The sequence below is a fragment of the Rhinatrema bivittatum genome, chromosome 8, assembly GCF_901001135.1.
Source record: "Rhinatrema bivittatum chromosome 8, aRhiBiv1.1, whole genome shotgun sequence".
Taxonomy (NCBI): Eukaryota; Metazoa; Chordata; class Amphibia; order Gymnophiona; family Rhinatrematidae; genus Rhinatrema; species Rhinatrema bivittatum.
Window position 1 is genome coordinate 183,421,806 of NC_042622.1, and position 22,242 is coordinate 183,444,047.

General features: G+C 46.1%; 1 protein-coding gene across 9 annotated transcripts in view; it reads left to right on the forward strand.

The window, feature by feature from the left end:
* KSR1 (kinase suppressor of ras 1) overlaps nucleotides 1-22,242 on the forward strand; it is a 170,726-nt gene that overhangs the window by 119,277 nt on the left and 29,207 nt on the right. For 7 of the 9 annotated variants that reach the window (XM_029611978.1, XM_029611982.1, XM_029611983.1 and 4 more), the window contains 8 exons: nucleotides 988-1,036; nucleotides 6,477-6,560; nucleotides 7,573-7,634; nucleotides 7,744-7,850; nucleotides 8,418-8,586; nucleotides 12,358-12,399; nucleotides 17,777-17,831; nucleotides 20,531-20,579. In XM_029611978.1, coding sequence (XP_029467838.1) covers nucleotides 988-1,036; nucleotides 6,477-6,560; nucleotides 7,573-7,634; nucleotides 7,744-7,850; nucleotides 8,418-8,586; nucleotides 12,358-12,399; nucleotides 17,777-17,831; nucleotides 20,531-20,579 — 617 coding nt within the window. The remainder of the gene's footprint in view (nucleotides 1-987; nucleotides 1,037-6,476; nucleotides 6,561-7,572; nucleotides 7,635-7,743; nucleotides 7,851-8,417; nucleotides 8,587-12,357; nucleotides 12,400-17,776; nucleotides 17,832-20,530; nucleotides 20,580-22,242) is intronic. The other 2 variants (XM_029611980.1, XM_029611981.1) reach the window with 1 other exon arrangement.

Consider the following 22,242-nt stretch of genomic DNA (forward strand, 5'->3'; position numbering starts at 1 on the left):
TTTCGTGTGTACATGGCTAGAGCATAGCAGCCCAGGGCTGCAGTGCATGGGAGCTGGTTACATGAGTGCTTTTAGTGTGACCTGCAGAGAGGTGCTCCAGAGTGGGGAGGGAGCAGAGGGAGGTGGAACTTGCCCATGTACATTCTTGATTTCATTGAAAGGTACATGTGTAAGTATACATCCTCCGAGAAGCAGGTGTAACTGTGTGAGCATGGTTGTGCGCATAGATTTCCAAAGTGAGCTCATGTGCACAAGCCTGCTGTGAAAATTTGGGGTAAAATTTGCACGTAAAGGGTATCCCTACTGCACACAAAATTCCCCTCCCTTCACGTGCACACTTTTACTCACAGTGAGCCTGCGGTGTTCCCAGGGGTGGGGCTGGGGACGGGGTTAGCACTAACACACATGTGTGTTTTGAACTCTGCATTTTGCATCAGCAGGTGTAAAGGCGTGCAGGAAGGCTCTGGTGAGATAACGTTTCACAGGGAAATCACACCTATGCTTTCTGAGGGCAGAAAGCACCCACCAGGCTGTACTGCAGTGCAGGCACTTAAAAAATTAACCCCCAGAGAGTGGAGGCATTCCCGGGGGGGGGGGGGGGGGAGGCAGGAGTTTTGAAGGGAAAAAGTCGTGCACATCTGTTTGGACACGTTTTCCCCCTTGGCAGTGTTCAAACAGAGAGCGCACATCTTCTCCTCGAACTGGTGCAAGGTGCAAAGGGAAAAAGTAGCTGCAGACATTTTGGAGCTGCTCCCTAGAGGAACAAATAGAAAAAGGTTAATAGGGATTTTAAACTTCCCCCAACATAACAAGGCATGCCTCCATATTCAGGTGAATTTGTCTCCCTAGATAGTGTCAGATAATTGTGATTCAAAGATTGGTGATTGATGTAATTGGGTTTTTTTTCAAAATGTGGTGCTGAGTGCTGCAGCATTTTGTGATTTGCTTTTTTATTTTTACGTTTTGTTTCTTTACATGTCTCATAAGGATCCCCTCAAATGGCACGAAGAGACATTGGGTTGTCTGTAACCCACAGGTGAGCCAAAAAAAACCCTGAGAGCGGCACACCAAAATCACGAAAGGTCAATTCTAATTTCTGCGTGCTTATTACTAGTAAAAAAACTGAGTGAAATGCTTTGGCGTACATCAGAACGTAACGTCCCATGTCTTCTCTGGATTTTCTCTGCTTCGTTTCCATGTCTGTGGTTGACCGCTGAGTTTATGATGACTTTTTTTTTCCCAGAAGCCTGTACCTGATCCTACCAATGCTGGCAGAACTTTAACCCTCCCCAAAGAGCACATTCATTCACCAGCTGGAGTCGGTAGCTCTGAAATAGAGGGCCGGACGAGGCGGATTGCAGGAAAATATCAACCGGGGGGGGGGGGGATTTTTTCAAAACCAGGCCAGGGGGTAGCTGACGCCCTCATGCACTTTCCCTGCAGCAGTTGTGTCGACAGCTCCTAAAAGCACTTTAAGTTGACCCTGGAATCTGGCACATTTGAGCAAAATACCTCCAAAATAAACTTTTATCTTTCTAAATAACTAAAATCTTATTCTTGATAGGGTTGCCAACTTTTCCACAGATCACGACTGGACACTTGGGGGGTAGGGGGGGAGAGGAATCCCAAAGAGGTGTGTTTGTTCCCCCTCATTTGCATTAATTTGCATACATTTCATGCTCTCATGGTATCAGGCCTATTGTAACATGCATTGTTTGTGGGCTTGGCTTACAAAACGGTAAACTTCCTAGACAAAAACAGGATGAACTGCCAGCACTCATACAGTAACAAACTTACTCATAAAAAGGCAACACTGCAAATATTACACAAGACCCTAAAACACCAATACACTTCCTATTATGGAAAGAGAACAAAGCAAGCTGCAATAGATTCCTACACAGAAGCTACATGCTAGCTACCTCGCCTCAGTCACACATGCAGAGTCAGACATTTGCCAAAAACAGAATAAAGAGGCCATAGTATAAGTAAAAACATATGACAAGAACTGAACTGGAAACGCAACTCTACATGCAGTGCAATAATGGAAAAACAGAAACATCACAATTTCTCATAAAATAACTGATAAATCAAGAAATATAAAACATCAATTGTAATAGTAAACCCATATTAATAAACAGAGTAAATAATTCAAAACATCTGATGAACAGAACCTCTAATATTTAAAAGCTCATTTAAACTTAAAAACTTTATAAAATTTCCCAACCACCAATAATATATTTAAAAACAGAAAACTAATAAAATAACACCCAACAGTTCAGGATTTAAAAACCTCCAACTCTATACCTGGGAACTTTTGATTTTCAGTCATTCTGAGATTGTCATGGATTACTGGGGAGTGGAGGGAGGTGAAGGGAATGCACAAACTTTCTTCTCTCATATACACACACGTTTATTCTCTCATTCACACACTCCCTCTCTCTCAGTGGATGCACTGACACACAGGCTTGCTCTACCACAGTTGGTCACCCTAGCCCTCACAGGCTTCCTCTGTCATTCTCTCAAACACACACTCTTACACAGGCTCCCTCTCTCTCACCACACACACATGCACCCTCAGATAAGCTCCATCTCTTTCTGGCAAACACTCACAAAGGCCTCTTCTCTCTTTTACACACTCATACACCCCTGCACATAGGCTCCCTCTCTCACTCATGCACAGCCCTCCACATGGGTTCACTTTCACATACAAACACGCAGCCTCTCAAAATCCCTCGCTTACACACCCTCACTCAGGCGCAAAGGCTCTAAATCACACACACTCCGGTCACTGTGCCTGTCATTCTGTGTGCGCGCACATGCATGCGCACACACACACACGCACAGAGACCGCATCAAGGTCATTAGCTGCTTACTGCTTCTCGGCTGTGGCCCACTGGTGCCTTCCTCATCTTCAGCAGTGAGCAGGATGGGCTCCGCTGAATGCCCACTGGGGGCCTCCTTCCACTTCTTGGCATTCTGCTCGCGGAGCATCTGGGGGGTATCCCTCGTCTTCAACCACTAACAGGATGGGCTCCGTTCGTGGCCCACTGGGATCTCCTCAGTCTTCAGCTGCCAAACGTCTTCACCCTTTGCTCAGCCAGGTTTTACAGTGTCCGGGTACCGTTTCTATCTGGACACTGTACAACAGGCTGCAAAACTGTGCTGTCTGGTCCAAAACTGGGCAGTTGGTCACCCTAATTCTAGAGCAGGGGTGAGCAGAGCTGCAGCTCCCATTCCATCCATGCAAACTGGTTGGGCCCCATACACGTCTGCTTACAGAGCGAGATCCTGGATTCCCGGTCTGGCTCTTGAACCGGTTGCAAGTAATGATACTGCCAGCCAGTGTCAGACCCACACATTCTGTCTCAAACTCATTTTTAGATTGCAGAAACTTTATTGGCACATATACACTGACACACACAGACACAGTCACACTTTGAGAGTATGTATCTGTGTCAGAAAGAGACACACACTCTCTCTCACAGACAGTGCGCATGGGTGAGTCTGTCTCTCACGCTCTGACTCAGACACTCAAACACTCTCTATTGTACTGCTGTATATGTGGTCACACGGGTTGATTTTAAAAGGAGCGTGTGGGCGTGCATATGTGCATGGTTCCCAGAGCATGCATATGGACGCGGCTATTTTATAACATGCACGCATATTATAAATACGTTTCCCCGCATGCACATGCGTGCCGGTTTTTTAATCCTGCACACGTATGTGTGGGCAGGCCGAGACTCGCGTGTGGGGAGGGGGATTTTAAAAAGCAATGCGTGGCAACACGAATAGGCCTTCCCTAGTTCCCTCCCAGTCCTGGGGAGAACCTCCCTATACCCCTACCTAACTTTGCTACCTTATTCCCCTCTCCTCCTCGACCCCTAACCCTTACCTAGCTACTCACATTTTTTTGTTTCATTACTTACTGCTCCTCTGGAGCAGAAGTAGCTTCCGCACGTCGCCTCCCCAGGACAGGGCCTAATGGCGGCTGTCCCGGCCCAGACCCCACCCCCTGGCCCGCCCTTTTTGATGGCCCGGCACATCTGCGCATAATGGGGGTTACGCGCGTGGCCAGGCCCTTTTGAAAATGCGCTCAACGCGCACAGGGCCTGGCCACGCGCGTAACCCCCGGGTTTTATGCACGCGGGCCATCGAAAATTCGGGCTACAGTGAGTGCCCTAGCCCAGCACTGCCACATCATGGTGTAAAGTTCCTGCTTGCTGCCAGCCCTCCCCCGTTTTGCAGCAGCTCCTGCCTTTCCCAGTCGCACTTCCTAGGTGTCTCGCTGGTTCCACAGCCAACTGCTTCTCTCAGAGCTCAGTACGGTCACCTCAGAGAGAAGCCTCCCTAATATCGCACAGGCCTTGCCTTCTGTTTGACCCCCTTCCTTCCTGTGCTTGTAGCTTGCCTCTACATCTCTGCCACCCTCCCGCCACGCCAGTGCATTCCCATTTACTGCAGGCTGCTCAGTCTGCTGCTGTTATGGCTCCCCAGGCTCTGCCCCGCCTACCTACTCCAGGGGAGGAGGAACCAGAAGTGATCTATACTGTCCCCTGGGCTTATAGAAAGAGAAAATTAAGCCCTGGCCGAGACTGGGGAGAACCACTAACCCAAAGTAGCACAGCTGCAGATGGAAGCCTGCTTTCTCTTGTGGAGTCAGTGCAGCCAGGGCCAGTGCAAGGGTATTAGGTGTCACAGGCAAATCTAAGAGCTTTGCACAAACTCCTGGCCCCACCCTTCCCACAAACAATTAAAAATTATGCACTTATAATAGATTTTACATGAAAAAGAATATTCAGTGTTCTAAGGTAAAAATATCATTTACAACTTATTATTTTTTTTTATATACTGACATTCGATCTGACACATCACATCGGTTTACATTCAGGTACTGTGTAGGTATTTTCCCTATCCCCAGAGGGCTTACAATCTTAGGGGGTCACTTGTCAAAATGCGCTAAGGCGTTTTCGCATGCATTAAGGGCTTATCGCATGCGAAAAGCCCCGTTAACGCATGCGAAAACATGTTTAATGCATGCGATCGCACCATATCGTATGGTGCGATACAAATTCAGAAAATAGGAGGAGTTAGGGGCGGAGAGTGGGGTGGGTTAGCCTGTCTGCGAAGAGCTATCGCACAGCCATAACGCTGATTTTTAACTACACCTCTTTGAATTGCGTTAGGCTGTGCGATAGCTGCCGTGACTGCGCAGTAAGGTTTCATCGCCTTTTGCGATGTCTCCCGTAAGGCCTATTTGAGGAGAATTGAAGGGGAGAGAGACAGACAGACACAGACACAGACTCTGGCCATAATGTCAGATGAGATTTGGGCAATGTTCTCTCCACCTAGCTTGATGTTACCCACGTAGAGAGTCCATTAAAATATCCCTACCGTGCATATATGTGGAGCCACCTTTGCGCCCTAGGCAGACCAATGTAACATCCTCCCCCCTCTGAAAACCCACCTTCAGTTGAAAGTGCCCCTCTTACAGTGGGAGATATACAGAGTGTCAGATTGTGTGTGCATCTCTTTCTCCCTCCCCTGGTTTCTTAAAATTTGTGTTGCTCACGCGCGGCCCACATACGTGTGCATGAGGTCGTTTTTGCGCAAGCAATGCTTTTAAAATCTACCTGATATGGTATTAGGACAATTGTAAAGCTTGTCAGCCCTCAGGAGGCTTTAATGAGTAAACTGAATTACAATCTGGTAAACCTCCCATATGAAAACAGCACTAACTGCCAGCACTCAAACAGTAGCAACCACACCTGTGAAAAGTCAACACTGGAAAAAAGAAAAAAATAGAAAAAAGTTTTTTTTGAAGTGGTGGAGCATACTGGGATATGATTAATTAACAAATTTACTACTGGGATACTTGTTTTTCCTTTAGGGAATACACAGGATCCATCAGGCGCTGAAGGAACAGGAGGCAGCTTGCCTTAGGATTGCCCTGGATCTCTCCCCTCCCTCTCAAATATGGCACCTGGCCTCTTAGTCCTTCTCTAGAGGCTACGAATCCTGCCTCGGCCGCAGTCAGCCTAAGGAGCAGGGTCTCGTAAACTTTCATGGTTATACGTCACGTATGCTTTTTTTTGTCAAAAGACATGAAAACAATTTAAAATCGGATAAAACCTTCAATTAGGCTGCTAGTAATTGAATTAATAATCTGAGTGGCAAATTTAAGGAGCTAGGTGCTAGATCTTCCTAAATGAAAACTCTCTCCACCCTCTCAACCCCCTACTTAGTTCCCACATTTTTATTGGGCAGGGCCAGGGGGAGGGGTCAGGTCAGAGATGGGAGGGGGGGGAGAAGTTAGGGATTCAACCTCAATTTTAGGCTCTTATTTTCAGCCAGGCACCAGTTACGAGCTGAAAATAGACATCCAAATGTAGACCTTGGCCGTTTTTTGGTTGCTTATGGTTGCTCCCCTCTTCAGCCCCCTTCCGCTGAGATGTTTCTGGCCTCTTGTATTTCTCCAGGTTCTCCACAAAATCCTGGCTGTCCCAGGTGTGCCACGTGTGTCACAAGAGCATGATGTTCGGGGTGAAGTGTAAGCACTGCAAGTAAGCACACGGGCTCCCGGGGTGAACGAGACGCACGTGGCGGAGCGCTCTGCTGGAAGTGGCCGCGTGACTAGGGCGTGCCGGAATGGCTGCACATGGAGTGGCCCGGGGGAGGGAGGAGAGGCAGGGCCCGTTGAAACATTCCGCTTTCTGTGGGTTTTTATTAGCGCTGCACAGGAAAAGGTATAACCGGCGGAGAAGAGGAGATGGTGATACCTTTGTACAGAGCATTTGTAAGACTTCATCTGGATTATTGTCCAGCTCTGGAGGCCTCCACTCTAGAGTAGAGGTAATCTGAGTGAGACAAAAATGCATATAGATGGGCCCTGTAGGTTTTAGCTATCATGTGAGAAAAAACAAGACAGATGCCCTGGAAAGAGATTTTATTCAATGTGAGTATACCTGCCCGACTCTGGCCGAGTTTCGCCCTTTGGGCTATGTCAGGGGCTCTTAAAATTAAATACTTTATAGCTTATGTGCTCAGGCATAAACTGTAGTATCCAATTTGTCCAGTGAAAATAGCTGATTGTATTGTCTGTGGAAATAATTATTGTATCATATCTTGACCGGTAATCCTCGGACGCTTATTCACTGTTAAAAACAAAGTGCTGCAATTTCTTTATCCCCGGTCTGTAGTGTTGCAGTCGTGCTGCACATGAACACTCAGTGCACCAACGAGAACTTCAGTCTCCTCCAAGCGCCTAGGCACAATGCACCCAAATCAGATACTGAATCGGGCAGGTATACTCACATTGAATAAAATCTCTTTCCAAGGCATCGGTCTTGTTCTTGATTCTTCTCACATCTGTGGCTACCCTAGACCGACTACCGCTGTGTTTTTGGAATCCTTCCCTATCTCGGTTTTAGCTGTCATACTTGGACTTGTGATTTTTCTGCATCTCAAGTAATTTTAAGAAGTATATTGTCCAAGTGCTTGTTATATCATAGACAACATTTAAGAAAACAGGAGCAAGACAAAAGAAATCCTGTAAAATCTGTTTTCTTTCCACAGATTAAAATGTCACAATAAATGTACGAAAGAAGCTCCACCGTGCAGAATATCATTCCTACCTAGTAAGTGGGTTTCTTTTGGGTGAATTTGTAGAATTTTACAATTCATTGTCATGCGGGAATTGATTATGGCCCCTTCTTTTTTTTTTGTGTTTTTTTTAAATGTATTCAGTAGCAAAAATCAGAAGAACAGAATCCGTCCCTTCGGATATTAATAACCCCATGGACAGGCCGGTAGAACCGCAGTTTGGAACTCTTCCCAAAGCGTTAACGAAAAAGGTATCGGCCGAATGATTTGAAGTCCATGGGGGCTGGGGTTCTCGCGTGTCAGTCTGAGGAAGGGAAGCCTCTCTGAATGGTTTGACTGCACGTTGAATCTCGCTGCTTCCTTGCTATGAGAATTTCTGGGTAAATATGCAACACTCAGGATGGAGGGGAGGAGGTCCAGGGGCAACAGGAAAGAAGGGGGACCTGATTGGGAGGGAAGGGAAGGGGGGGGGGGGGGGAATCCTTGGGTCGTTTTGAAGGCAGACTCCTGGCACCATGATCCATGCACTGCTTCTGATCGAGCTGCAAGAAGAATAGAGGAGCTACCTGGCCCCAAAGAAAACACAATAATCCCAAAGACTGTATACGATTTATGGGGGGAGAATAATGTCAGGATTATAAAGAGAATGTTGTCTTACATACCAGAACTGGTGAATTAGTAATCAGTGTTATTTGACTGATAGCTGCCTGGTTTCTGTTGCTGCTTTGGTTATTTTCCTCCTGGTTGGCCAACCCGACTGTGGCTATTATGAATGTTTTCACTCATGTGCAATGTCCTGTCTTTTTTTTTTTTAACAGGATCATCCGCCATCAATAAACCATCTGGATTCTAGCAGCAACCCCTCCTCTACCACGTCATCCACACCATCTTCCCCGGCACCGTTCCAGTCTTCCAACCCTCCCAGTGCCACAACGCCCCCCAACCCCTCGCCAATGGGCCAGCGGGACAGCCGGTTCTATTTCCCAGGTGACTGTGAAACCACAGATTAATGCTAAAACTGTTCAGTGCCGTATAACTTTTCCCAGGGCCCATCCTGCTCTGATTAGGAGCAGGAGGGGCCCAAATGCCGCATTGTGTATTGCATGGACCTACTGCCTGGCCAAATACGGATTGAAGTTACCAAGCTTATTGCTTCCATGTCACCGGATGACATCACATTGTAAAGCCATCCATGACTCTGGCACCTTTGGTAGAGTATAGCATGTGCTGTTTAAGAACGAATTATAGAGGCCTCTGAATACCTTACTTTGGTTGCACTGGGAGAGAGAAAAGGGTGGACTAGAACAAAATCCAATTCTTATCCAGACTGTGCTTGGACAGTTGTGACCAAGAGTATCATGTTGGCAGAGTTTTCATGACTTGTGGATCTAGTTATTCCTACTTGTGCATATTTGCATTGGAAATGCTAAAGATCCATTTGGCTAAACGTCGCCCTTTAAAGGGACTCCCAGTGATGCCTCTTTGTGGGCATATATAACCTAAAAATGCAGAAGTTGTTCTAATGAGCCTGAGTCGGCAATGTTCTTCCACGTTATGCGGATGGGAAAACTTATCTGAGAAACTGGTTCACAAGAATGGGACAGGGAAATCCCCCATTAGTTACTCTGTTGTTTTTTTTTAATGTTTATAGACTAGACTTAATGTTTAAAATGGGAATGGATTCTGGGCAGGAGCACGCTATCTGACGCAGATCGGAGATTGAGCGGAGTCTGCCTGCGGTTCTCTTCATGCACCTCTTTCAGTGGCCAGACGCCGTCCCTCTGTGGGGGTTCATCCAGGGTTTGACTGTCCCCTCTTCTGTAAGCTTAAGATGTATGTGAGCCTCTCGGCAGGGTTTTGCAAGATCATTTTTCAAACTAATCTTAGACTGTAAGGTAACCTAACCCAAGTCCATGGAAAATAGTTTTCTGGAGCCAGATTGGCCAACGGCTGTTGCAGGAGGCTGCCTAAGACAGCTGCATGGCCCTTATGTACAGTGAATGCGGAGCAGCCGTCGGGAGGAGGAGAGGGTGGCTGAAACCAGCTTGCTTGAATTGTTGCTGCCTTGCGTTGTGCTGATGAATATTTCTCCCTCTTTGTGGTTAGAGATTAGTAGTTGGAATCAAAGTAGGTATTTTTAGATTGTTTTGTCAGTGAAATTCACGTATTTCTCTCTGTTTGGCACCCCCTCGAATCCCGTACACAAAAACGTTCCGTAACGTTTCCATTCAAGATCTATTTTTGTAGTGAAGCAAAACAGGGCCCAGCATGCAATCTACATGACATCATCAGGGCCCAGCATGACATCAAAATCCCAGACTGGAGGAGTGCTGTGGTGCCGCAGCTTTAAGGCTGCCATCTGTAACCTACACACTGTCGTCTTGGCTGCCATCCTGCCTGTCGGACACTTTGGCATCCAGCGGCTCATCTTTCGGGCCCTGTTGCTTGGGGATCCAGTGCTGCCTCTGTGCTCCCTTCTGGGTCCTCTTTCCCTCCGTCACCCTTGCAGTCACTTCTTGCTCCCAGCCCTTGTTCTCGTGTGACCAGCGTCGCTGGTCTCTTTGCTTGTTCTCGATGTTCCCTTGTGTTTTCTTTTAGATCTTTTTCCCTTCCACCTTCAGCTACACCACTGACGGTGCCTTCCTTCCATAAGCCCTGCTGTTCCTCTTTTTTTTTTTTCTCCCTGCCATGCCACAGTCTGTTCACGTTATAGATTCCTCCTTGTATAGTTGAGACATGCAGAAATGTGCAGATGTTCTGCTGAAAGTGTCTGCAGTGAACCTTTAATAAGCAATGTGAAACGTAAGTAGTTAAAAGAGACCCTTTTGAGCGACGAATGTTTAAAGGTGAAAATTTTGAAGGCTTTTCTTTTCCCAGACAATGTGGAAACAGTTTGCCCGACTCTGCCTTTGTTCCGGTGTATGTTGCTGCACTTTTGGAGCAGTTTTGTAGTTGTGTTGTAGAAGATATGCAAAGGGATGGTGCTGTGGGAAGGGACGTGTGTGTGTGTGTGTGTCTGTGGGGGGTCTGCTCATGCGACTTAATTACATTTTATTTGTGGGGGGTGGGATTGTGATAACGAAAAGCAAATTTGCCGTCTGCTCCGGTGTAAGATGGTGTTGAGGAAAATGCTGTTTTAAACAATTTCTGTGAAAAATGGGTTCTGTTTTGATAATCCTACAGGTGAAGGCTCTCTTGCCCGCTTTTGCTTCTAGTAATCAGCTGCCTCTGCCGTGTGCTTCCTGTGGTTTGCATGATATGTGCGTTTGTGCTTTCCCTTCTTGATGTACTGTGCGTCCGTGCCTCATCCCTGCCTGCGAGGAGCTGAAGCAGCAGCGTTGCCTGGGTTACTCCTCAATAGTTGCCCGTTGCTTGGCCCGGTTCTTCCTCCTGCACATATAGCAGTCAGGGCTTCCCATTCGTTTCTAGGTCCAAGCAAGGGTTTTCTCTTTGGAAGGCCGACGCAATAAAGTGGGCCCAGCCCTAGCGCACAGGTTTACATGTGGTTGGCCGCGCGAGGTGGACACGTTAGACCTAACAAGCAAAGCAATAAGGAGAGTAGCGCATCTAGAAGTACATGCCTGAACGAACGCTGAGCTGATAGTGCCCATCACATGTAAATTCCATGTAAATGAGGCTATTGGCTATTACCTCCCGCTGCAGAAAACTGCTCGGCGCCCAGCGCACACTTTTCAGTGCGGCAAATTTAACTCCAGCCCCGGAGATGTGAGTCAAGGGCTCGTGATTGTGGGCGCCCGATGCATTTGAGCACTAGGGATGCACATTTCTTCTCTAGCGCGCCATTTTTTATGCAGCCCCCCCCCCTCATTAAAATACTGCATCATGCACGCAAGGGATGTGGCTGCGTGCGGGTCAGGAAAAGGGGTTATTGCATTGGCCCCTGAGTATTTTCAGAAAAATGGACAGAAATGGCACCAAAAAGAGAGGTCAGTGCAATAGTTGTGAGAGAGACTGTAGGTAGATTGAATTATTGATTCTCCCATTAAAAACAAAATTGTGTATATATGTATATATGTCTATGTAGATATATATATATATATATTTTGATTGAAGAGTTAGTATTTCATGGTGGGAGCAGAAAAGTAGTGGGGCAGAGCAGCAACAGAAGAGGGGGGCTTGTAAAACAAAAAACGGGCGGGGCTGTGAAAAACCCTTCCAGCACCCCTTTTTAGCCAGAAATGTCCTGGGTTCCAGCCTTGCAAGCACCCAGGGGTGTTACTGCTCCAGCTGAGAAGGCGGGCGGTAGCTTAATCTCATCTGCTCGGGAAGGTGGAGTACAGTAGAGGGACTGATTTCGATCGGGGCAGTATCGTACAAGCACCCATGCTCTGCGGTTGGTGGCTGGGAGATTTCCCTGGCACTGTGGACAGGAGTAACCGGGCAGACAGGATGGGGCCATTTGGCCTTTCTCTGCCATCCTCTGTCACTATATGATTAAAGTCTGTATTAAAAAGTCAGACTAGGAATAAGAGCCGAGCAGGAAGCACCAGAGCCAAGACACGGGCACGTGGGGCTTTGGGGGAAAGCCTTTGAGCTTGCATTGCTGCTTGACTCTCCAGTGTTGCTTACAGGCGTGTGGCTGCTTGATGCAGAATAAGGCTGTTTTGCACAGCGTATGGGGCGAGGAGCGGGGCTGTCACTGGTGCATTCCCTTGGGCTCTAACCAGCCTGTTCTTTCCTGTTCAGCCTGCGTGATTCCTCTCGTTTTGTTTCTTTTTCCCCCCACCCCATTTAAAGCTGCCTACTACATACAGCATAGACAACAGTTTATCTTTCCAGGTAAGCGTGCGCTTTCAGTCTATTCTCTCCTTGTTGCCTCTTTCCGGGATTCGCCCGGTTCTTTCCTTCTTGCTTTGCGTTGGGGGGGGGGGGGGGGGGCGGGAACCAGTCGTGCTGCTGCTGTTGTACTTAAAACAAAAATTTCGCAATTCACCTTATCCAAACTAAAATAAAATCGGAAGAAGACATCAGAGGAGGAGGTGAGTGCAGCTAGATGTCGTGGTGTCACCCGGGGTTTGGTAGACTGCTCCTGGGGAGAAGGGATTCAGATAGGGAAAGGTTTATAAGCAACTCTTATGGTGGCATCCGTTGTGACACGAGGAGGTGTGACGGAAAAGGCTTAAAGCTGCATGGTCTGATTGTAAATATTACTACCCTTAACAGAGACATAGTGGTAACCTGCAGGAGCGGCGCTTACTATCGTATGAAACTTGCTGGGCACACTGGATGGACCATTTGGTCTTTTTCTGCTGTCGTTACCATGTTACTGTGTTAAAGGCCTAGAATTAGAAACGCAGAATCTGACGGCAGGTGAGGGCCGTGAAGCCCATCTAGTCTGCCCAGTCAGCGCTATAGACGCCCGGTTGATGTGTGGCTTTTCCTTTCCTTCTTCTCAATTGAGGAGTCCTGTGTGCTTATATCTTAGGCTTTCTTGAATTCCCTCACTGCTTGGAAGGCCCCCCTTTCATGCATCCACCACCCCTTTCTGTAAAGAAATGTGGAGTTGGAAAGGCATTTTGTGGACTGCAAAGCTGAGTGCAGCTTTCAGGGAGCATCACTACCGATATTTTAAGCGCTCCGGGTTCCCTGTTCTCAAAAGAAGCATCCAAATGTTAGAAAACAATAGTGCTGCTGAGTTAATAAAAGGTCACTGCAGTTTGCTGAAAGATTGCCCAAGCAAGGGTCACTTTTTCTTTGAAAAGACTTGAACAAGGGAGATTTAAGTGCACTACACAAATACGCAACAAACTGTTCAGGGATCCTCCTCCTGCCGGTGATGCTTTTCTTTTAAAACCAAAAAATACCTTATTGATAAGATAAAGGCTATGGCAGTGATCAATAATGCAATACCAAATAGGCAGTGATAAGGAGGGCAATTTTTCAAAACCATTTCCGAGGGTAAAATTGAGCTTTTCCTGAGGAAAGGGACTTTTATGAACTTGCCCGCCTGACGGGCAGGTAAAAGTGTGTGCATGGTGCCTGCATGCGTGCACCTTTTACCCACAGTAAAGAAGAAACGTTCTTGTGGATGGAGTGGGTGATTTGGAATTGAATTTTCCAAAGGACGCGCATATATATATATTTTTTTTTCGTAAAAGATCTGTGAGTGCTTTAGAAGGTGTAACCGTGTGCGGGTAGTTTTGGTGGGGGTAAATATTCATGGGGAAGGCACGTGCACTCTTTTTTTTCCTTTGGAAATTGTTGTGAACGTCTGCAGGTAGAAAGTGCCCATGGAATTTGCACCGGTGCGAGCTGTAACACGATTACCCCCTAAATTATAAAAGGTCAGTGTTGTTCTAGATTTAACATGGTAACAGACTGTACCCAACCAGAGCTGATTTTAAGATGGCACCTCTAGGCACAGGACCAGGGGTTGGGGTTCAGTCCAGAGCAGCGGGGGGGAAATCCCAGTTTTTGGACAGATTCAGAATTTGGTGCTTTTACCATGTGCCCATGTTGCCTGTGCCTAAATCCAGCCCTGTACCTGACCACCAGCATCCTGCCAGCCTAGATCCTGTTTCAGGGGCATCATGGCCTCTTAGTTCCAACCTAGGCTGCGGCCTGCGGGGTCGCTGGGTTAAACTACTTACTGTGGGTGATCATACTTTAACAGCAGCAAAACGAAACAAGGGGCCACCCTCTTGGGCCAAACAGAAATAGACTATGCCATCTTCAGAGGAAGGAGCTTCGTACTTGTGAGAAAAACCATGCAATGTTTTTTTGTTTTGTTTTTTTTTTTTTTGCCAATAGAGACAGCTCTGGCTACATAAGTACAAAAAAATGACATTGAATCAAGTTTTGGAATTAATAATGTAGTTAAATTGTAGGGAAAAGTGCTGATCCAGGGATATAAAGTGATTGCTAAATCTGAGATTAATAAGGAATTTCATTTGCACTGTGCTGCTGAATTAGCTATAGTGGAATAGTAGATTTTGTTTTGCCTTTCTATTACTGCTAATACTAAACATTTATATAGCCTCCGAGGTGTACACAGTGCTGTACAGGTATGAGAGAGACCTTGCTGTCTGGAATTTATAATCTAGTTGACCCAAACACACAAGATAAGACCACATTTTGGAATTGTTGGTGAAAAGATTTAGTCTCGAGGTGGTTTAATAGGTGCAGTTTAATTGAAGATAGGGTCCATTTTAGATAACTGGGTAAAGCTGTAAGAAATGTCACTTTCTACAAATATATATAAGAAAAAGCAGGAAACCGGGTGGGTAGGATGGGAGGCAACCCCATAACTCATCTCCAGCTTCACCAGTCATAAAACTTTTAATGAGCTCACTAGCACCTCGAGAGATACTTCTTAATTTCAAAGGTGTTTAGCAGACACAGACACCTTATTCTCTGAGAGAACTGAATTTTAGACCGATTGTCACCAGCAAGCTTACAATTTCACTTCCTTTTCCGAACATCCAAATCATAGACTCTTTAGACTCAAGTGACCCTCTTATCCACGGTTTTACAAAAAAAAAATCACATTTCTCTAAAACCATCCTGCAGCTGAGGCCTACAGAATTACTAACCGGTTAAGACACTTTTTTAATTTTTGAAAGAATTAAGGCAACTTCAATAAAAAAAAATAATGAAATATATTTCAGCAAAATTAACCATTACATCAAAATATGAAATTAATGCCTCTTCCCACCCTCTCCAATGATATGAAAAGCTTTCAGCTAAATCAAGACTTGGCTCACTACACTCCATGCTGAGTCTAAGGCAATTCTGTAAAACCTACTGCCTCTGTCCTATTTCAGGGATCACCCAGGCCTGGATTTGCCAACAGACCCCCCCCCCCCCCCCAGGCCTATGCCTAGGGCAGCAAACATCCGGGGTGCAGCAGGCCAGCTGAAAATGTGCTGCCCTGTCAGTAAAGATCGGCCTTCTGTTTCCTGCTCCATCCTCTCTCCTTGCAGTGCAGAGAAAATAGGTGGGGGAAAGGAGAGGCTGGAAGGGACTCGGTTATTTACACTTTCGAATAATAGAAGGACTAGGGGGCACTCCATGAAGTTAGCAAGTAGCACATTTAAGACTAATTGGAGAAAATTCTTTTTCACTCAACGCACAATAAAGCTCTGGAATTTGTTGCCAGAGGATGTGGTTAGTGCAGTTAGTGTAGCTGGGTTCAAAAAAGGTTTGGAGAAGTCCATTAATGGCTATTAATCAATTATACTTAGGGAATAGCCACTGCTATTAATTGCATGAGTAATGTGGAATAGACTTAGTTTTTGGGTACTTGCCAGGTTCTTATGGCCTGGATTGGCCACTGTTGGAAACAGGATGCTGGGCTTGATGGACCCTTGGTCTGACCCAGTATGGCATGTTCTTATGACAAAGCAAAGAACTGCTCTGCTTCCTATTCCAGCCCATCCTCTCCTGTCCTGTGAAGGGAACAGGAGGGGAAGGGGTGAGCCTAGAGCAGGCAGCAGAGGGGCAAAGAAAAGCCACTGTTCCCTAATCCAGCTCTTCCCCAGTTATGCAGTGTCGTGAGGAGAGGAGTTGAGTCTAGAGAAGACAGAGCAGAGCAAAGAAGAGAGCAAAGAACTCTCCTTTATGATTTCCGTGTCCAGGAGGGGAAGGCAGCGGTACAACAGTGTCTAGGGACGGCAAAATCCTAAATCCATCACTGGGTTCATCTCAGAGGCAGAAATAACTAATGCCCATTGCTCAGACCCTTTGTTTGCAAATTAGAGGCTCCCCAAAACAGCCCAAACCATATCCACACACACATTTGGAGCCACAGCCAAAAAACAAAATATCTGGAAATCACGTCATAACCCTTCTCCAGCTGAGACTTACACAGTTAGTAACCAGTTAGACACCTTTACACCAAGATTTTGCTCTTCTCACCCACTCCCTCCCTGCCATGGACCCCGGAGAGGTAATTAAGTTATTAGAACGAAGGCTGAATTCATTAGATTCCTGATCTTCTTTTCTTAATCATTTGTGCACATTTTTATTTCATTTGATATTTTTGGCTCATTTAGTGTCCTCCTCTTTTTTTTTTTTTTCCCTTGACTTTCAAGGTCATTTGGAACTGTCCTTTATGATTTATTCTTTTACTGGGGTGTGATGCCATGAGCGTTCATTCACAAATACCTATGGTTATGTCTCTCTATTTTTTTATTTATTTTTTTTTAACAAACCCACTTCCACCCCAAACATATAAACCAACTATTGCAGGAGAGGTCCTTGTTCTAGGGCCAGACACGTGACTCCCTCTGGAATCCAGTGCTCATGCTCATGCCCGCTTGATGTTGCCCTGCAGCATCCCCAAACCCAGCTGATCTGAAGGACAGAAACTGGACTTGGGTATAACCTAACCCTGAGGTTCCACAGGTAGCACCCTAGCTCTGTGTGCATATGTTGAGGTACACTTGTCACATCCATTTCAGCGGGTACGGGTGTACCTCGCCGACTTTCTAGTACATGTGAAAAAACGAGTAATATGTGCATAGCTCATTATTAAAAACGCACGCATAATATCCATTTTTCACAGGTACTAGAAAGTCAGCGAGGTATGGGCATCCTCCCCCCCCCAAAATGGATGTGATGAGTGCACATCCCTAATATTATCAGACTTGACCTATATGGAAATTCCCAGTGGTGACTCAACTAAACTTGACACTGGATGGCAGCTTTGAAGCCAAGCTCTTGCATCATTCACATGGACCCTTGCATCCTACGTTTTATTTAGTTTTCTTACTGTATGATTTAAATTCTACTTGCTAAAGGTTAAAAAAAAAAAAAAAAAAAAGTTGGAAACTCAGAGACGTTAGTTTCAAAAAAAGGATTTTGCTCTGGTTAAGATGGTTGAGAAGCAAAGAGAGAAAATGCAAAACAATAAGATAATTAAAGGTGAATGTCAGAATAGGTACTGATTATGAAAATGATTGACTTCTGTAATGAAAAAAAGGAATAAAGGTGCTTTTAGGCAAGTTTTCTGCAGAACCGCAGACCTTTCTAACACCCCCTGTCTTTCCATGCCATTCTCATCCATCTGACTGACACATTTCACGTGGTATAGCCCTGGTTTTCCCCATGAGTGGTTGACTGAACACGTTGCCTCCTTTGTCTCTGGAATTCTGTCATTAATAAAGGAAAGGGATACATTTTTATTTTATTCTTTTTTTTTTTTGTCTTGGCATAGAAGTTCCTACGCCTCCACCAATAATACAACCGCCGGAGCCTGTGGAAGACACCAAGTAAGACCAGAATCTTCTGTGTTTCACTGTTAGGGTAGAATGATTGAATCTTTCTCCTCGATTTCTCCATGTTGCTCAAGAGCTAACCATTTCCGAGGACTTTGCACAACCCTTTTGTGGATCTTAAACTTGCAGGCCAAAGTCCCCATCCCCCCCCCTTCCTGAAGCTGCAGGAAGTGAAATCGTTTGAGGGGGGGGGGTGGTGATGGAAAAGATGAGGTGCTGTTTCAAAATTGTGAAAGAAAGGCAACTTGTGGGGTTTTTCTGTCTGCATTGCCTGAAACTTAAATGTATTTATTTATAAAATCTCATAGTCCACCATATTCCAGTCAAATGGACCAAAGTGGATAAAGAATAAAGCAATCATAAAATCATACACACAAATACATGTAAACATACATTAAAACAAATACAAATTAACAAAACCCCATACAGCTGTTGAAAAAGTACGGTCTTTATTCTTTTTCTAAACCTTAGGTAATCTCCCTCCCCCCCCCCCTTCCTTCCTTGGGCAAGGAATTCGAAAGTGCTGGTCCCACAAATTAAAATAACCTATCTCTGGGCTCCTGCAGCCTACAGCTCTTTAATGAGGGAATAGCAAATAGGCTTTGAGGCCTGCGTGAAAGCGCTGCTTCCGGCATGTTTCATGAGGGAGCGGATTGTGCATTCAAATAAATAAAAGAGCAACAAAGGACGCACAGGGTACCCTTCCTGCTTAAAGAAGGTGGCCTGAATATAAGAAGAGCGTCTGATCATGCATGTAAAAAAAAAAATGCATGCTTAGGGGGAGGTGGGCAAGCAGGGGACTGAAACATTAACGATCCTGGGGGTAAAACCAGACCTATGGGTTCATCATGAACGACGCTGCCGTGCGGCAAAATAAATGTGCACCCCCTAACTTTCCTCCCATCTCGGGAGCGTTTGACCCGTCCTTCAGGAGCCCGCTGCACTGGCTTTCTTTAACGGGGGGAGAGTTCAGGATTCAAAGTTTGCAGCTCGGCGGCGAGGCCTCCGCCACCGTTGGGTGAGCCAGGCAGTTCTTCTTCTCTTGTAACCGTGACGTGCTCCACGCCACGCGCCCTTATCACGCGCGGGTCCGGGTCTAGGCAGCTGCCTTGGGCGCCGGTGTTTGAAGGCAGTGGTCACCCCGGGCTGGAGCGATGTCTGCTGCCACTTGAATCAGGGCCCCTGTACGCTGGCGACGGTTTCCCAAAGGGACGACGCCGGGAGGCTCTGCTTCTCCCTTCCCAGTCCCCGCCCCCGCCCCCCCCCCATCTCTGCCATCCGCTCCTGCCTATGGATGTCGAATTTTAAATCCCGCCCTCATTTTACACGCACTGGAGTTACATTACTTTGGGATGATTTCATTAAGGTAGCCGCCCCCTGGAGGTAAGAAACTGCCTGCTTCCTTTTTTTTTGGTTAAGTCAGAAGGACAAAGGTCAAAAAGAGCTCCACCGGTAAACCAAAACCTTCTTTGCTTATTGGTGTTATTCCTTTGTTTCTGTTGACCTTCTCTGCTTTTATTGAGCTGCCGTAAGTGGAGAACAATTGGTCCTTTTGCTGGGTTTTTTTGTTTTTCTTTTTAAATTTGCTTTTTCGGTGTTCAAAATGTATTTCTGTCGAAGAGAAGTTTTATTAGTTAGTGGCTTGAAATAAATGTGCGTGCCCCTTTTGTATGTCGGACCAGGGATTTTGCCCCTGGATCGGTTACAAGGAGGCAGAGGGCACTTCTCTGCTGAATGGGATTTTCGGCAGAGCTGGAAGGCAGCAAATCTTCACCAGCCCTGCTGCCCCTAAATGTTTGCCGCCCTGAGCACAGGCATAATGGGTGCCCATTCCAGGGCTGAAATGTCCATTTATCATCTGGGCCTGGTGCATGAAGGCCAGAGCAGGGCGTCCTCTTCAGTGTAGGTTACACTAACCAGTTTTAATCCAGTGCAGTTTATTCAGCTTTATAGGAACTTTAACCAAAGTGAAATTTAAAGAATCAAAAACACAGGTGGTGAGGATGACAGTATTTATAGCACAGCAAGTAACGCTTTCCTTGGACACCCTAACGTGTCTTGAAGAGGGGAGCCAGCTTAGATTTGGCCTCCTACCTTAAACTGCACAGGACTCCAGACTTCATTATCCCAATGTGATGCACAAGGCCGGTGCAAGAGTGTTGGACGCCCCAGACGACCCTCCCCCAATTTACCTATTGGTGGCAGTTCAGCCCAGTGCGCTCTCCTAGCAGCGGCAGTGGTTACAGCACCGCTCTCCCTTCTTTGCCGGAATTGACTGGGGCACAGCAACACCCCAGCCCTCTTGCTGGCAGGGTTTTGGCTCTCTAGGTGACTGCCTACTTAGCCTAATGGAAGCACCGGCCTTGTTGGTGCATGATCTTTTTTAGGGGCAGTGGCGAGCCCCTTGTTGGTCCCTAATCAGTCGTCAAATTCCTTATCTGCTTGGCCGTTCCTCTTCCCTGTTGCTAGGAAGCTCCCCAGCAGTTCCCTTGGTTCTAGACTGCCAGTCAGTGCGTCAGTAAAAGTCCATCGGTCACCTTAGCTTAGCCATCAATGGTCTTTAATGTCTGTTTCACTCGTGTTTCTGTTACTGTGAATATTTTGGATGTGCCCCTCCTATGTGTGTGTTAGTTGTGAGTAATAAAGTTTTATAAATAAAAACCAATAGAAAACCTGGTTTTTTTTTCTTATAGTACAGATGAGCAGACGGAAGCAGATGGGCCTGGAGAGCACGATGCAGAGGTATTAGTTGGAAATAAATGAAGCGGTGCTGTTCTATATAGATTTTCTGAACGCTGCTCATGGCTGTCCGTGTGAGGGGGAGGGGGTGGCGAATAGCAGCAACCACCCTGGGCTCTGTGCTGCCCCGGTCGCCCCCACCCCACTGCCCCCAGGGCTATAAATTCCTCTCAGCCTGGGGGCAGAACCACTCGTGTCAGCATTCCGGGACCCCCTTCGCGGTGGAATTTCCTTGGGACCCGTATCCTGGTAAGCTTAGCCCTGACGGTGCTCCTAGACCACACATGGCCATAACAGCTGGATCGTATGGACGCTGCTACCGTCCACCCCCACCTTTCTGGGATGCTGTTACTGGCTGAACGCCATGCAGAATTTTCAAAATGTCTGCTTTTGTTGCCTCTTACTGAAATGCGGTGCTGTGAATTATACATTAATGGAAAGAAAGGTGTGTGCTTTCTGCAGCTGTCTGATCAGACTGCATGTAAAGAAAGAATTGGCAGCTAAACCTGAGAAAAAAATAGATTTTTATCCTCCAAATATGTCTCTTCCTTTGTGAAACCCCCAACGACATCAGAAGTAAAGTGGTTGCATGTGCTATGTGAAAGTTGTTTGTTGGTCTAACCATTTAATTTAATATGGAATGTGCCTACTCCTGTTAAAATAACATTTAAAAAAAAAATGTGATTCTTGGTACAAGTGCTGCCTACCACTGGCCAATTATCTGTGATAAAATGCCCTGATCTTCTCTGGTCAATAAGAGGTCCATACTCAAACAATTTGTCCAGCTAAGTCTGGCACTTAACTGGACAAAAGCACAAGATTTAAAAATTCTGCCATGCTGACTGCTGTAGATTTTAAGATTTTTAGCTGGATAAAACTTAAACCCGGATGCATTGTACGCATTCCGTGGGTGTTGTGGGGTGGAAATAACTTAATAAGCGTGAGATTCAATGTTATCCGAGAAACAAATCCAGGGAAGTCTAGTCACACCACAAATAAGTCCTAAAGTTAATTTGGTTTTAACCAAATATATTCACCTGTACCACTAAATATCCAGTTTAAGTTAACCAGATAAGTTTATCTGGATAGCATACCAAGACAGCCACGGCTGAATATTGACCTCTAAGTGGATCATTTTCCAAACCCCCCCCCCCCCCCTCTACATAGTAGTAAATTCCTCAGGTATATGGCAGAATTCGCACACAAATTACCTCAGAGTTACACACCTGCTCCAAGCAGGGGCATATCTTGTGCAGAGTAACTTACATGCAGATTTTTTATTTGTAAATGTAAACGCACACATGTATATCGCAACTCTGCCCCCAACCCAGAACTCATCTCAGTATGCGTAAAAATACGCACAAAACCGTGAGCCCTGGTCCATTTTATAACTGCCGTTTTCCTAGTGTGTAGCCAGATGGACTCAGGACCAATGGGTTATGCTCCCTTGCCAGCAGATTGAGACGGAGTCAGGTTGCAAAGCTGACATCATCCTACATACACCCCTGCAGTGACCTCAGCCCATCAGTATTTCTCAGTCTCCAGTAGATAGAGAATGTGCTTTCCCTATGAGGATCGCAGTACTTTTTGGAAAGAGAAATTCTACATTCTAAATTGAAGAAAATTGAGCCCTGCTCTCCTGCGGTGATATCTAATGTTCCCTTCC